This window comes from Polypterus senegalus, chromosome 7 (assembly GCF_016835505.1).
Source record: "Polypterus senegalus isolate Bchr_013 chromosome 7, ASM1683550v1, whole genome shotgun sequence".
NCBI classification, from domain to species: Eukaryota; Metazoa; Chordata; class Cladistia; order Polypteriformes; family Polypteridae; genus Polypterus; species Polypterus senegalus.
This window is the reverse complement of record NC_053160.1, coordinates 30,483,975-30,501,474: the sequence shown is the minus strand read 5'-3', so window position 1 is coordinate 30,501,474 and position 17,500 is coordinate 30,483,975. Positions and strand designations below refer to the sequence as shown.

The window sequence follows — 17,500 nt, the reverse complement described above, 5'->3', positions numbered from 1 at the left end:
TTTTCAGTTGCACTAATCTGCGATATCGATCAGCTAAATTATTTGCATAAGCCTGCAAAATAAGTTAACAACAATAACAGAATGAGCAACAAAGGGAAAATTACATTTATGGGAACTATAACCTTTACATCTCGCATCAGCTGAACAAATAAATGTAAAATGTAATGTAAATGAGCCTTAAAGAATCATAAATTCAATAGGATAAGAACATTCAGGTAAAAAGATTACAGTTTCTATAGTCTGTGCTATTAATTTCACACCATTCAGTAAACAAGATGTAAACCAAATATCTACTATTTTAACCCATTTTCCATTTTACCATTCCAGGAAGTAGAAGCCTATGCCGCTAGCTCTGGATAAAAGTCAGAAATGGGACACCATTCCATCCCAGGCCACACTTACTTATACCAGGTCAGATAAAAATCACCAATTAACTGAAAAAGCAAGTCTTTGAAGTATTGTAGGGAGCTGCAGTACCTGGGAAAAAGCATGTGGTTACAGGAGTAAAGGAGTAAAGTACGTTCTTAAGGTGGGTGGAGAGCAGGATGAATTTTGAGTGACAAGGGAGCCGAATAAGCCAACAGCTGACAGTATCTTTGTAATGGTTTTCCAACCTATAAGATAATTTTCTACATTAGAAAACACTCCTAATCAGCTTATTCTAAAGCTCCAATGTATAGTATTTGTGATGATGCCACTGAAAAATAGACAGACATACAGTGCATCCGGAAAGTATTCACAGTGCATCACTTTTTCCACATTTTGTTGTTACAGCCTTATTCCAAAATGGATTAAATTCATTTTTTTCCTCAGAATTCTACACACAACACCCCATAATGACAATGTGAAAAAGTTTACTTGAGGTTTTGCAAATTTATTCAAAATAAAAAAACTGAGAAATCACATGTACATAAGTATTCACAGCCTTTGCTCAATACTTTGTCGATGCACCTTTGGCAGCAATTACAGCCTCAAGTCTTTTTGAATATGATGCCACAAGCTTGGCACACCTATCCTTGGCCAGTTTCGCCCATTCCTCTTTGCAGCACCTCTCAAGCTCCATCAGGTTGGATGGGAAGCGTCGGTGCACAGCCATTTTAAGATCTCTCCAGAGATGTTCAATCGGATTCAAGTCTGGGCTCTGGCTGGGCCACTCAAGGACATTCACAGAGTTGTCCTGAAGCCACTCCTTTGATATCTTGGCTGTGTGCTTAGGGTCATTGTCCTGCTGAAAGATGAACCGTCGCCCCAGTCTGAGGTCAAGAGCGCTCTGGAGCAGGTTTTCATCCAGGATGTCTCTGTACATTGCTGCAGTCATCTTTCCCTTTATCCTGACTAGTCTCCCAGTTCCTGCCGCTGAAAAACATCCCCACAGCATGATGCTGCCACCACCATGCTTCACTGTAGGGATGGTATTGGCCTGGTGATGAGCGGTGTCTGGTTTCCTCCAAACGTGGCGCCTGGCATTCACACCAAAGAGTTCAATCTTTGTCTCATCAGACCAGAGAATTTTGTTTCTCATGGTCTGAGAGTCCTTCAGGTGCCTTTTGGCAAACTCCAGGTGGGCTGCCATGTGCCTTTTACTAAGGAGTGGCTTCCGTCTGGCCACTCTACCATACAGGCCTGATTGGTGGATTGCTGCAGAGATGGTTGTCCTTCTGGAAGGTTCTCCTCTCTCCACAGGGGACCTCTGGAGCTCTGACAGAGTGACCATCGGGTTCTTGGTCACCTCCCTGACTAAGGTCCTTCTCTCCCGATCGCTCAGTTTAGATGGCCACCCAGCTCTAGGAAGAATACTGGTGGTTTCGAACCTCTTCCACTTACGGACGATGGAGGCCACTGTGCTCATTGGGACCTTCAAAGCAGCAGAAATTTTCTGTAACCTTCCCCAGATTTGTGCCTCGAGACAATCCTGTCTCGGAGGTCTACAGACAATTCCTTTGACTTCATGCTTGGTTTGTGCTCTGACATGAACTGTCAACTGTGGGACCTTATATAGACAGGTGTGTGCCTTTCCAAATCATGTCCAATCAACTGAATTTACCACAGGTGGACTCCAATTAAGCTGCAGAAACATCTCAAGGATGATCAGGGGAAACAGGATGCACCTGAGCTCAATTTGAGCTTCATCGCAAAGGCTGTGAATACTTATGTACATGTGCTTTCTCAATTTTTTTATTTTTAATAAATTTGCAAAAATATCAAGTAAACTTTTTTCACATTGTCATTATGGGGTGATGTGTGTAGAATTCTGAGGAAAAAAATTAATTTAATCCATTTTGGAATAAGGCTGTAACATAACAAAATGTGGAAAAAGTGATGCGCTGTGAATACTTTCCGGATGCACTGTACCTCTACTGTTGTTTTAATATATATGAAAAAATCAGGTTGGGAAGCTTTTTGGCAATAAATCTCTATGATATGGGTATGAAAAGCAGGTTGTGCGTTTTCTTTTCAGCTTCACCTACAACAAAGCTATAGGTTTGCTGAACTACACGGACACGAAATGCTAAAATATCAAAAAGCTGTTTTTCTGGCTTGCTCTAACTACGATTTCAAATTAAAAGATGAAAATACTAAAAATCAGAGAGTGTATTTATAAAAGTTGCCAGGATAACAAATGGGTATTCTAAATTGCCATTGAAAATGACTACAAACTTAGCAGTACAGATTTATGAAGTTCTTTCAGTATCAAACTTGTATCTAATAGAAATGTATGTAATGTCATAAATGAACAGTAAATCTCTAAACAGTACATTTCTAAAATACAACCATCTACCTGCCCCCACCAGTTCCTGACAGCATCAATATAGTAGATTGTCAGTTAGCAGACCAAATTATTTGAGGGGTTTTGGGGATAGAAGAGTTATATCCAAATATGATTAATAATTGTAGAATAACTTCAATTGTATCTTTTCTTTCTAAAATATCTGAAAAAGTAATGGACATTCAGTTTCTGCGTCACCTTGAACATTAAAATTTACCTGGGGAGTTCTACTTCGGTCACAGTACAGAAAGAGCAGTAACTCATGTTGTAAATGACTATCTTTTGGCAAACTAAATGCTATAGTAGTTTAGACATATGGTATCTCCCTTAGAGAAGTGCAGACAACCAGGAGAGGCTAGCAGTAGATCTGCTGACTTTCCGCATACAGAGGAGACAATTGAGATTGTTCAGATATCTGATACCGATGTCTCCCTGTGGAGATTTTAAAAGGCACGACTAGCTGAGAGGTGAACCCAGAGAAGACCCATGGCTCACTAGGAGGGTTATATCTCCCAGATGGCCTGGGAACACCTTGGGATTCCACAACATGAGATGACAAGTATGGCTGGGGTAAGAGACGTGTGGGCCTCACTGCTAACACTGTTGCCCCAGCAACCCATTCCTGGATAAGTGGGGGAAAATAAACGAATGAATGCTACAATGATTATTTTATTAGATTTCTAAGTGCAGCTGTCAACACCATTGGTCAATCCATTCTGATATTAGACTGAGAAATGATGTTGGGATCTCAGTCAATGTCCTTGTGTGATTTAGTTCATATTTATCAAATTGATTCCATGATGCACAGAAATGTGATGACAGTACTCTGACATTTCATTAACAAGTTAAAAATTGTGTTTTGCAGGGTTCAGTACTTGAACCTGTACTCATCCAGTCCGATTGAATTCATTTTTGAATAGTGCTCTATGCATTGTCAGAAGTTCTCAGGTATAATGCAAATACAAACTTTACAAATTACTAAATACGTATTAAGTACACATAAAGACACAAACTTTTACAACCCAGCAGTTCGAAAATGATTAACATAAATGGAACCTAACAATATCTGTTCATTATTATTATTATATATACTGTATGATGCTTCCCTTATCTCCCATGCAGTGGCCTGGCATTCATTTATATATTATACATTCAGCTCCACCCTACTTCCATTTGTCCATGTTTATAATCGGTTTATTCATCAAATTCACCTTTTCTTAATTCCTTCTGATACTTTACATAAAACAGCATGGGAAATACAGCAAAATGACAATGCCTGATGCTTTGAACTCCTACCTCCTCTCTGGCCCTACTTTGTTGAATTCTCCAGTGTGAAAATCTTCTCATAAGCTCCAACTTTTTCCGCTGCTTCTCTAATCCAGACATCAAATGAGAAATTACCTAAAAATGATGGGAATAAACAGCTGTGTTTTACTTAGTCAGGAAAGTAGAAGAGCAAATTGTATTTGGGTCAAGCCCTCTTACTCACCCCCAAATACAACACTCTCAGCCAGCCACTCGCTCATTAATCATACACATGTTGAGTTAGTTCAAACCTGGTTTTATATTAATGCAAGATTAAGGAATCACAAAGCATGTGTTGCACTAAAATCATTTTGCTGTTGTTATCATTCCAAAAAGAGTTAACTCAATCATTTAAATCCATATTTTAATTTCCATCATGAAAATCGTCAGAATTTGTACCCAATCACCTAACTACTTAGGGAGTAAGTAACATTTAAAACTCATGCTACAAGTTAGCTATCAAAAATGTATTGATTAGAAAAGAAAGTGACTGTCCAAATTTCTTAGCCAATGATGAATTGACAGACAACCCAGACATGGCACAGTGGGCTTGTGTCAGATGCTTCTGCAAATAATTAGGGATACCTGAAGTTGAGGGAGCATCGACCACAGAAAGCATCTACAGTGGGAAGGCCACATGGCAAAAAAGTGTTTTAAATAATTTAAAATTGATTTAAAACTGCTACAAATCACAACTTTGTATTGACACTAAGGGCTACCTGCAGAATTGCCACATCAAACTATGACTTTAAATAACTATCTACCAACAAAAAAAAACATCCATCCATCCATCCTCTTCTGCTTATCTGGGGTCGGGCCGTGGGGGCAGCAGCTTAAGCGGAGAGGCCCAGACTTCCCTTTCCCCGGCCACTTCTTCCAGCTCTTCCGGGAATCGGTGACAAAGGGCAGCCCTGGCGGAGTCCAACTCTCACTGGAAACGGGCTCGACTTAGTGACGGCAAAGCGGACCAAGCTCTGACACCGGTTGTAAAGGGACCGAACAGCTCTGATCAGGGGGTCCGGTACCCCATACTCCCGGAGCACCCCCCACAGGATACCCCGAGGGACATGGTCGAATGCCTTTTCCAAGTCGACAAAACACATGTAGACTGGTTGGGCAAACTCCCATGCACCCTCCGGGACACAGCTAAGGGTGTAGAGCTGTTTCACTGTTCCGTGACCAGAACAAAAACCACACTGTTCCTCCAGAATCCGAGGTTCGACTATCCGACGGACCCTCCTCTCCAGAACCCCCGAATAGACTTTTCCAGGGAGGCTGAGGAGTGTGATCCCTCTATAGTTGGAACACACCCTCCGGTCCCCTTTAAAGGGGGACCACCACCCGGTCTGCCAATCCAGAGGCACTGTCCCCGATGTCCATGCGATGTTGCAGAGACGTGTCAACCAAGACAGTCCTACAACATCCAGAGCCTTGAGGAACTCCGGGCGTATCTCATCCACCCTCGGGGCCCTGCCACCAAGGAGTTTTTTGACCACCTCGGTGACCTCAGTCCCAGAGATGGGATAGCCCACCTCTGAGTCCCCAGGCTCTGCTTCCTCATTGGAAGGCATGTTAGTGGGATTGAGTAGTACTCCCCCCCACCCCAACACCATATACGGTGTTGACACTGCACTGCTTCCCCCTCCTGAGACGCCAGACAGTGGACCAGAATTTCCTCGAACCCGTCTGAAAGTCGTGCTCCATGGCCTCTCCAAACTCCTCCCATGCCCGAGTTTTTGCCTTAGCAACCACCGTTGCCGCATTCCGCTTGGCCTGCTGGTACCTATCAGCTGCCTCCAGAGACCCACAGGACAAAAAGGTCCTATAGGACTCCTTCAGCTTGACGGCATCCCTCACCGCCGTTGTCCACCAACGGGTTCGGGGATTGCCGCCACGACAGGCTCCGACCACCTTACGGCCACAGCTCCAGTCAGCCGCCTCAACAATAGAGGCACGGAACATGGCCCATTCGGACTCAATGTCCCCCACCTCCCTGGGAACATGGTCGTCACCTTGTCGTGGTGGAGGGGTTTGCGTGTCCCAATGATCCTAGGAGCTATGTTGTCTGGGGCTTTATGCCCCTGGTAGGGCCACCCAAGGCAAACTGGTCCTAGGTGAGGGATGAGACAAAGAGTGGTTCAATAAACCTCCAATGATGAGCAAAAACTCTGGACAACATTTTCCCTTGCCTGGACGCAGGTTACCGGGGCACCCCTCTGGAGCCAGGCCTGGAGGTGGGGCTCGATGGTGAGCGCCTGGTGGCCGGGCCTTCACTCATGGGGCTCGGCCGGGCACAGCCCGAAGAGGTAACGTGGGTCTTCCTTCTCATGGGCTCACCACCTATGGGAGGGGCCAAGGAGGTCAGGTGCAGTGTGAGTTGGGTGGTGGCCAAAGGCGGGGACCTTGGCGGTCTGATCCTCAGCTACAGAAACTGGCTCTTGGGACATCGAATGTCACCTCTCTGAAGTGGAAGGAGCCCGAGTTAGTGCGCAAGGTCGAGAGGTTCCGGCTAGATATAGTCGGACTCACCTCGACACACAGCTTAAACTCTGGAACCAATCTCCTTGAGAGGGGCTGGACTCTCCACTCTGGAGTTGTCCCCGGTGAGAGGCGCCGAGCAGGTGTGGGCACACTTATTGCCCCCCCGACTTGGAGCCTGTGCATTGGGGTTTACCCCGGTGGACGAGAGGGTGGCCTCCCTCCGCCTTTGGGTGGGGAAGGGTCCTGACTGTTGTGCGTATGCGCCCGAACAGCAGTTTGGAGTATCCACCCTTTTTGGAGTCTCTGGAGGGGGTGCTAGAGGGCGTACCTTCTGGGGACTCCCTTGTTCTGCTGGGAGACTTCAATGCTCACGTGGGCAATGACAGTGAGACCTGGAAGGGCGTGATTGGGAAGAATGCAACACCCCCTTCTGAACCCGGCGGTGTTTTGTTATTGGACTTCTGTGCTCGTCACGGATTGTCCATAACGAACACCATGTTCAAGCATAAGGGTGTTCATATGTGCACTTGGCACCAGGACACCCTAGGCTTCAGTTCGATGATCGACTTTGTGGTCGTGTCATCGGACTTGCAGCCACATGTCTTGGACGCTCAGGTGAAGAGAGGGGCGGAGCGGAGCGGTCAACTGATCACCACCTGGTGGTAAGTTAGCTTCGATGGTGGGGGAAGATGCCGGTCAGGCCTGGTAGGCCCAAACGTGTTGTGAGGGTCTGCTGGAACGGCTGGCAGAGTCCCCTGTCAGAAGTAGTTTCAACTCCCACCTTCGGCAAGAACTTCAACCACGTTCCAAGGGAGGTGGGGAACAAAAAAACAATGAAAAGTAAAAATTATTAATTTAAATTAAAAACTATTTTTACTCACTGAAACAGGTCATTCATCATTGTCTTTCTTTCAGAAAAAGAGTGTCTCAACACAAACACAAAAAGCAGACTAATTGGTTTGTGAGGCTTAATTTTATTTCCTTGTGGCTTTTTACACTAACCTATAACCTTCCCTTCGAGCCCCCAGAGTATTTTTGTTATTGTGCTTGTATATGCTATGCCAAGCTATACTCAGGTGGCCAATATGGTCGACTCGTTCAAAATTCAGGTTTTGCTTTCATAACAAATGTAATGCAGTGTAATCAGTTTGGTTCGTATTTATTACAAAATGTACATCGTGAAATTCTAATTTGCATGATTGACCAACATACATGTGCCACCTTGTGGTGTCACGAATTTCACTTCAGAGATCGTGTAAAATATCTAAATATAGAATACAGTAGACCTAAAATTGCCTGAATTCAGGCGATCACCACTGTTCTACACTCCATATGTTTGAGAACCTGGCCCTTTGGCTCTAAATGCCGCTTTTAAGCATGTCGTGCACATTATTTTTGAGTGTGCGCCCTCCAGTTTGTTCTGTTAGTTGGAGAAATGAGCGGAACTTCTCTTGTACTGGTGAGCAAGTGGATCTTTTCAAAGATCTTATTAGGTTTAAAGCAGCTTGTCCACTAATGCTTTATTGTTTGCTTATATTATTATTTGATAATTAGATTAAGCCGAAAGGGTACTTACTCAGCTTTGCTATATTGTGAGCCATTATATAAACATTCTGCGCTGTTGGCTCCCGTTTATCATATCAGAAGTGTGAGTTAAAGCAGCGGATTTTAGAAATACTTGTTTTTAGTTTTACGAACTTTGAATGCGTACAAGAGTGCTTCTCACATTCCCTGTCCCTAGTTACACAAGCATGCCTCACTATAGCCTCCTGGCTCTAACGGCAGAAGTAATTGAGTTTTGTAAGCATTTCTGGAGACAATTTAATTGCAAAAAAAGCAAAGTTGTCTTCAAGACAAGATGGCTACATCATACCTAGATTATCATTGTAAGATCAATAAAAAAGCTTATCAGCTGAGAATGCCAAGAATGATCTGATTTATAACTGACACTTAAAGCAATGGAAGAAGTGGGCCGCCTGGAAAAGACTATGAACATCTAGCAGCGTTTTCTTTTATGGCACTATCAACTTGATAAATGTATAACTTTTCATCTGCCATTAATGACGCTCTGTCTAATTGCCTGAGGTTACAGGAAGTGGGAAAACCTAACAGAGTGGTAGGAGTACAGGACTTGAAGCATCCTGTTAAGATCAACATATTAAAAAGTGTAAAGGGGTAAAAAGGGTCATCCTAGGATTCTCTCACAAATAAACATCATTTCAATACACTGACTTTATAAATTAAGTGATAAACATGTTGTGATAATTTCATTATCTAATTTTAAATTGTAAGGTGTGGGCTCAAAGTCCCAAATGTGAAGTAAATTATTAAATTATATGATGAATTTTCTCCCACACCTTCTGTACCTTATTAACATGAATTCAGCACCTCCCCCTTTTAAAATCCCTGCATTATCCAAATTACATAGATGCCGAACATTTATAAATTCTACATAATTTTAATATGAATGAAACAAATGTGTTGGTCGAGAACTTGTAGCCAGACAAAAGTTGCAGACCGCATCTGCACTGCAGACTGGTAATTGATAACCATAGAGGTATGCAGTATATTTTTTGTATCTGAAAGGAACATGCAAGGAAGTAAAATAGCCAATAATCATAATGCTAAATAAACAATAGTTGTGTTATAAACATCTTTCTTGCAAATAGTGAAAAAGCTTACCTCATCTTTTCTCAGGAGTGATGTTTCATAAGAATGCAGAAGCTGCTTTAGGTTATCGGCTTCATTAGCTAGCTGGGCTTCATGGGCAGCATTCCTTTCCTTCTCTTTTCTCAGTTCCAGTTTGTATTGTTCATGAATAGACTGCTTCCATTTCATCACTTCCATTAGGACATGGGTCTACAGAAGAGTTATCGGTTTCTGTCAGTATTTGCACAATGCACCAATTCATTTTTGTGAAACCAGCATAAGTTACTTACTTATATACATTTATGCCATAAACAGTTATTAAGATGACAAGACATTGGCAGAAACAATGTCACCACAAGAATTGTGCAGAGCATTGGCAGGTACCATGCAAGAGGTCAACAAGATAGTTGGAAGAGAGAAAGTAACATGTCAGAAGTCAAATGCGGATCAACCCTGTCATATATGGAGGTCTAGAGTGATATGGAAGGAATGAGCAGAGTCATAGCCTGAAAAGAAAAGTGCAATACTGTCTCAAACAATTAAAAGGCAGGTCACCCAACAGGTACAGTACCATGAACAAATGACCCTCTTTACACTCACACACAGACAGACAGACAGACAGACAGACAGGTATGGGATGGGGTGGGAGGTTCAAAAGACTTCCTGGTTAACTAGTGGAAGCAAATACTAGCTAGACTGAGAAACAGAAATTAGCAGCCTATTTAGAAATGATGTCTTGTAGAGTTTGTTAGACGTCTGCTAGTTCCGAGATCCCTGGAGGAACTGCATCAAACAGCTGCTGAATAGGACGTTGGAGCCATGCTGCCACTTCAAGAGGACACAAGGTCCACTAGTTATTTTAAAATTCTCCTTCTTTTAAAGCTGCCCAGAATTTAGGATTGTGGTGTTCTCAGAAATGGCACTCTGACTTGGTTACCCTGAGGCTTTATTGAAGTGAATCCAGGTCATGGCCAGAAGTAATGACTTGGTGTGGCTAACAGGCTACCCCTCACCGAAAGTTTGAGGCAAAGGTACACTGGCAGTAGGAAGACACAGGAGTCATGGGAAAGATAGTCTGCGGCTTAGAAAAAAAGGCCAGTTTTAAATAAATACACGACGCACTCGCTGCTTAAAGAGGGGGTGTGGTAGTGTGGCTGGAGCGGTTCTTGGACACTATGTGATGAGGCCGTTTCCTTGCTTAAGTGCACAGGTGAGGAATCATCCGTATCTGTAATTGATGCCGGGAGCTGGTAATCTCCACACCTTTGCCACGTCCCCATTATAAATAGGAGAAGCACGAAAGGAAGGAGAGAAGAAAAAAAAGATCGAAAGAACAGAGGTTAGAGGAGGAAGAAAGAGAAAGCTAGAAGCTGAAAGCCGGTGCATGAGCGAGCGAGTGAGCAAGAGCAGGCTCGCTGTAAGAAACACAGGCAGCTGTGAAAAGTGAGCCCTAGCAGGGTGTTTGGCCAGCACCAGGAGCATTAAAAACAAAAGACCCCACTAACATTAAAATACACATCAGCAGCATAGAACTTTTTGCAGGATGGACAAGGGAAGGTGTCAGGCAAGGTGAAATAGAAAATTGGGAATAAGATTAGGATTAAGAATAAACAATTCAGTGAACAAAAAAGCCTATTCAGTACCCTCATATTTCAACTATTTCATTTCTAAGAACAATCTGCTTTAAAGAAAAAAAGAAAGTAAAATGCGGAGCAATTGGTTATTACTTAAAACATTATGGAGGATAAATAAAACTATGTTCTCTCTTTTTTGGGTAACAAGATTTCAAAGAAATCAGGATAAATCTCTCTGTTGTTGCCTAATCACTAGAGCAGTGCTTCCCAAACTCGGTCCTGGGGAACCACTCTGGCTGCAGGTTTTTGTTCCAACCAACTTCTGTTTTTCATTGGACTTTCAGCCTAATTAAGTAAATCATTATTTCCCAGTTTCTATGTTTTAGAGTCAATCTAGAAATTATAAGGTAAGATTGGTAGATTTTTATTAAAATGTAATAAGCAGTTATATGGGGAATATGTATTTTTTTTTTTTTTTTACATCTTTAACAGTATTTTCAATCTAATTTCCGTTCTGCTTTTTCAGTTGTTTTGGTTATTTAATTGATTATTTAATAATTAGCAGGCCTGACACTGAAGTCATTGCAGCTTTCATTGTCCTGGGTGTCTGCTATGCTGGTTGTTAATTGTCACTATTAGGGTTAAATGAAGGAAGCAAACTACACAGGAAACTGTAAAAACCATACTTTTGTGTCTTTCTGAATTTAGAATAAAAGAAGAGTAAAAAAGACCAGCTAGTAAATTAGATCAGTTGTTATTGATTATTATCACCGATTGTGATTCTGATTAGAATAAAAACCTGCAGCCACAGTGGGTCCTCAGGACCGAGTTTGGGCACCACTGACCTAGAGGATTCATGCCAGACTTTTGCCATTCTTCCTTTGCCACCCACTCCTTCTTCATTGAGGGCAACATACTGTTGGCATCTGCTGGGTCACCTACCCTCTAGTATCCTGGTAGAATTATACAAATCATTCCTTTCCATCACACCTGGGCCTCTAGAAGTCTTTCATGGCATCATTCAGAACAGGTCTACTGCTACCATGTGGCTCATATCTTCTCACAAATTACATGTTGAGGTTATACAACTCCCCTCCTGCCATATGTGACAATGTATCACCCTGCAATATGCTTTTGTGCTTGTACCTTTAGCCATGTTGATTCCCCAGCAGAAAGTCACCCCATCATAAAATATTTTGCCTGCATAGTGTTTACATTGCCAAGTTAAAAACAACATACCTTAAGTTTGCAACTCCAATTATCCAATACGCTTTCAAGGATATGAATGTTATCCTCAGAAACAGACATATCATTAATGACAGTAGGTGGAAGGTCTGGAGAAGCAGTTAAAACCCTTGGTGATGATGGAGTCTTCGTTGACTGGTGAAGTGACTGAGAACCTGAGGCAGTTTCCTGATTGCACTCGGTTGGAATTCTTAAAGGCATCTCTTCAACTGTAATACAATTTCATGTAAATTAATTCATAATAATACAAGGAAAACAAAAAAAGCAATAGGAATAATGGTACCTTTATTTTTAGGATGATAATGACATACAGTATATACTGCTCAAAAGAATTAAAGGAACACTTTTTAATCAGAGTATAGCATAAAGTCAATGAAACTTATGGGATATTAATCTGGTCAGTTAAGTAGCAGAGGGGGTTGTTAATCAGTTTCAGCTGCTGTGGTGTTAATGAAATTAACAACAGATGCACTAGAGGGGCAACAATGAGATGACCCCAAAACAGGAATGGTTTAACAGGTGGAGGCCACTGACATTTTTCCCTCCTCATCTTTTCTGACTGTTTCTTCACTAGTTTTGCATTTGGCTACAGTCAGTGTCACTACTGGTAGCATGAGGCGATACCTGGACCCTACAGAGGTTGCACAGGTAGTCCAACTTCTCCAGGATGGCACATCATACGTGTCATTGCCAGAAGGTTTGCTGTGTCTCCCTGCACAGTCTCAAGGGCATGGAGGAGATTCTAGGAGACAAGCAGTTACTCTAGGAGAGCTGTAGAGGGCCATAGAACGTCCATAACCCATCAGCAGGACCAGTATCTGCTCCTTTGGGCAAGGAGGAACAGGATGAGCACTGCCAGAGCCCTACAAAATGACCTCCAGCAGGCCACTGGTGTGAATGTCTCTGACCAAACAACCAGAAAGACTTCATGAGGGTGACCCAAGGGCCCCATGTCCTCTAATGGGCCCTGAGCTCACTGCCCAGTAGCATGCAGCTCGATTGGCATTCGCCATAGAATACCAGAATTGGCAGATGCACCACTGGTGCCCTGTGCTTTTTACAGATGAGAGCAGGTTCACGCTGAGCATGTGACAGAAGTGAAAGGGTCTGGAGAAGCCATGGAGAACATTATGCTGCCTGTAACATCATTCAGCATGAGCAGTTTGGTGATGGGTTAATGATTGTCTGGGGAGGCATATCCATGGAGGGTCACACAGACCGCTACAGGCTTGACAAAGGCACCTTGGCTGCCATTAGGTATCAGGATGAAATCCTTGGACCCGCTTGTCAGACCCTATGCTGGTACAGTGGCTCCTGGTGCACGACAATTCCTGGCCTCATGTGGTGAGAGTATGCAGGCAGTTCCTGGAGGATGAAGGAATTGATACCATTGACTGGCCACCACACTTTCCTGACCTAAATCCAATAGAACACCTCTGGGACATTATGTTTTGGTCCATCCAATGCCACCAGGTTGCACCTCAGACTGTCCAGGAGCTCAGTGATGCCCTGGTCCAGATCTGGGAGGAGATCCCCCACAACACCATCTGTCATCTCATTAGAAGCATGCACTGATGTTGTCAGGCATGTATACAAGAACACAGGGGCCATAAAAAGTGCTACGTACAATTTTGAGTTGCTGCAATTTAATTTTGGCAAAATGGACTAGCCTGCCACATAATTTTTTCACTCTGATTTTTGGTAGGTAGATCATTTTCATTTCCATCAAACGATGTGGCATCCTTTCGTTCCTAACACATTACCCAGTCTATATCAGTATAGATATCCAGGAGGATTTCTTTTTCCCATTGAGATCTGATGTGTTTTCAAAGTGTTCCTTTAATTTTTTTGAGCAGTTTATTTATGCAATATGCTTCAGTATTTTTGTTTACTTTCAGACAAACTAGTATTTTTTTAGTAAACCAATATATTCCATATTTCACCCACTATTCAATTGTGAATTTCTGTGAAAAAATATCTCACAATTGCTAAAGAAATGATATGAGGATAAACAGCTCAAACACACTGGGATCAAATATCTCAGATGTTTCATGCCTCACAAGTCTGCAATTTTACTTTTGTTACCTAGTTAATCATACTACTAATTGCAGCTTACTGTAAAATTAAAAATTAATTTTTTTTCCATTTTTTTTTTTGTGTGCCGAATATACTGTAGATCCTCAACATTGGCTCTCATGATCCAGTCCATAGATTTATAACAATCATGTTGTGTTATTCAAGCAAAATCAAAGCATACACAAGCTGAACTTGCTTTGCACAAATATTTGATTAAATGAATGCCAATTATTATACGGTAAGCTGATCTGCGGAAAACAAGAGCGAAACAGGCTGTTAAAAAAAAAAAAAAAATCTGAACTAAAAACCAAATTACAGAAATTAAACATTTACATTTATTTACATGTAACTGCTTAACAAATTCTTATATCCAAAGTGACTTACAAAAGAGGTAAACAATTGAGTAAGAATTTAGCCTTTATTTGTTATAGCAACCTTCTCATATTGAACACCATCTCTCAATCTGTTCTCCCTGTAAAGATCTTAAGTGTATTTTATAGCTTAGTCATTTCTTAAATTAAAAAAAAAAATCTTCAATTTTTTAATACAAACTTGACATGGAAATAGACTTTCTTGGTGTTGGCATTTTAGCGACTCTAGGAGGTAAGACAATGAAGTGAACTGAAAATCACGTCACATTGCGCATTTCAATGGTGCATCAGTCACATTCTGATATTCTTCCATTCATCTATTTTCTAAACTCAGTTGTTAAAACTTGTTAATGGGACAAGGATCCCATTATTTTCTGCTTGATGGTCTCTGTACAGTAGGCTCCAATTCAGCACACAACTCCAAGAGCATGAAGTTAGTCATCATCACAAAAAAGAATACAAACACCATTAGCAATATTGAAATGACAGAAAACGTTGTGCTTTTAAGTTTGTTTTCCTATGTATTTTAATTGTGGCTCTTTCTTATTTTTAGAAGTTTGAAAGTACACCTATAATACCCATTATATTTGGTTCAACCTAGTCAAACTGTTCTATTCTATTCGAACTAGTGTGGTGCTGAGGTGTCGTCGTCATGTGTCGGGTGCAGCAATGCGCTATATTAGCGCATGCGAACTGATCTGAATGCTGAGGTGTTTTCTGTTATTTGTTTCATTGAAGAGATAGATATATTTTTGTTTTTTTAAATATTTTGCAAAAGGGGCATGCGTGATGTGTGATGAAGATTTGCTCAGACTGCCACACCACTGTTTGTACTGGCAGGCATAAGCTATAGTCATGTTCACTGCTGTTTCAGTCATTCGTAATGTTGAATTAGAAACTATAAGGAGCATTTTTTGGCCGTGGAAGAAAGGAGAAACCAATTGTAACATATTCAATATGAAATAACCTCTCACAAGCTAAATCTAAAACAATGAACCAACCTGTAACTGAAACTATACACAGTTTTTATGTTTTTTTAAGGATTGGCAATATGTTGTTTAGAGCAGGACGGATTGTACTGTAGTAGTCATTGATCTATCCATCCTGAAAGCCTGATAATCCACGGCAGGGGTCAGCTGGAGCCTATCTCAGGAAACAACGAGCTACCACTGCATGGTGAACATACACACACATACATCTGTCCATCAGGGGGCAATTTAGCTTCACCAGTTAGCCTAATCTGCATGGCTGTGGGAGGAAAATAAAGGATACAAATATTTTCAATTGCTTTTCCTGGAAGGCTCCGATTTTGAACCACGTTTGCTAGAGTGGGAGAAATACCACAACTACAAAGTGAGCCAAAAAGAAGTACCACATTTCAAATTGTCACACGTGCAACGAGGAAGACGTTGTATGGACCAAGCAAAGGTAATTCCACGCCAGGCCAGGGGGTGGCGGGGTGCACTAAATCTTCTCTTGTTACCTCTACAGACCAGCCGTGGGAAGACCTGTCTGTTTTAAAACAGATGATGTCACTTCCGGTTCTGGCTCCAAGAAGAATATCACTTCCAGTTACAGCTGACTAATGAAGAAACATCACTTCTGGTCCCCTTAAATCACTTCCTGTCCTATCCCTTAAAGCCGCCATCTTGTCAACCCTTCTTCAGTTCTGTTTTGGACTCGATATAGAGAACATCTCTGTATTTTCAAAGACTCTTTTGCAGCCAGAAATAATATACAGTTTTTATTTTTTTTTATTTATTAATTTTATTACAATCAATACATAGCAATCAAGTTTTTACAAAAAAAAAGAATTATGCTAAGAACAGATCGATCCCCACCCTTGAGAGAGAGAGCAAGCCAAACGTGTAAAATTTAAGGCTTTAAAAATACCTAAATCAACAAATTCTCTGTGCTTTATAAAATCATTTCAAAATATTACTGATTAGATCCTGCCATGTTTTGAAAAAAGTCTGCACAGATCCTCTAACTGAGTATTTGATTTTTTCCAATTTTAAATAATATAACACATCAGTTTCCCACTGACTTAAAAGAGGAGAGTTTGGGTTCTTCCAGTTTATCAGAATAAGTCTGCGTGCCAACAGTGTAGTGAATGCAATCACAATTTGTTTGTCTTTCTCCACTTTAAGACCCTCTGGAAGAACCCCAAACACAGCTGTTAATGGGTTAGAGGGATTGTGAGTCCAAGACTGTCTGAGAGGTAATTAAAAATTTTTGTCCAGAATAATGTTAATTTGGTGCAGGCCCAGAACATGTGACCTAGTGAGGCTGGGGCTTGGGTGCAACGCTCGCAGGTTGGATCATGCCCTGGAAACATTTTGAGAGTTTTAGTCGAGACAGATGTGCTCATATATAATTTTGAGTTGTATAATTGTATGCTTTATGCATATGGAGCTTGAGTGAATTCTCTGCATTGCTACTTTCCACTTTTCTGATATATTAATTGAGAGGTCATTTTCCCAGTGTCCTCTTGGATCTTTGAAAGGAAGGGATTGTAAAAGGATTTTATATATTGTAGAGATGGAGTCTAACTCCTTGAAATTGAGCAATATTTTTCCAGCGTGGATGAGGGTGCAAGATGAGGAAAATCTGGAAGGTTCTGTTTAACAAAGTTCCTGATTTGAAGATAGTGAAAGAAATTTGTAGCTGGAATGTTAAATTTGGAATGTAATTGTTCATAGGATGCAAAGACGTTGTCTATATAAAGATCTCTAAGCAAGTTAATTCCAAATTTTTCCAGATATTAAAACTGCATATGTTTGTGAGGGTTGAAAGAGGTGGTTCTTTGCAGGTGCCACAGAAAGAAGCTTCTCCGCCTTAAAATGCTTTCTACATTGGTTCCAGATTCTAAGTGAGTGGAGCACAATTGTTATTAGTGTATTGCCGATAACGTGTTTATTGGAGCACAAGCAAGGAATACAAAGAAGTACTGCAGGATTTTACTTCTATTGCGTCCATGCCTGTGTATGTTCTTCTATTTGTGTCCAGGTTCTTATCGACTGTATATTTGC

General features: G+C 41.5%; 1 protein-coding gene across 2 annotated transcripts in view; it reads right to left on the bottom strand.

Annotated features, from left to right (window-relative positions):
• Positions 1-17,500, bottom strand: part of poc5 (POC5 centriolar protein homolog (Chlamydomonas)) — a 71,572-nt gene that overhangs the window by 40,039 nt on the left and 14,033 nt on the right. For both annotated transcript variants that reach the window (XM_039758415.1, XM_039758416.1), the window contains exons 4-7: positions 12,016-12,230; positions 9,236-9,412; positions 4,064-4,168; positions 1-52 (exon numbers count right to left, since the gene is read on the bottom strand). The exon at positions 1-52 is cut by the window's left edge and continues 128 nt beyond it. In XM_039758415.1, coding sequence (XP_039614349.1) covers positions 1-52; positions 4,064-4,168; positions 9,236-9,412; positions 12,016-12,230 — 549 coding nt within the window. The remainder of the gene's footprint in view (positions 53-4,063; positions 4,169-9,235; positions 9,413-12,015; positions 12,231-17,500) is intronic.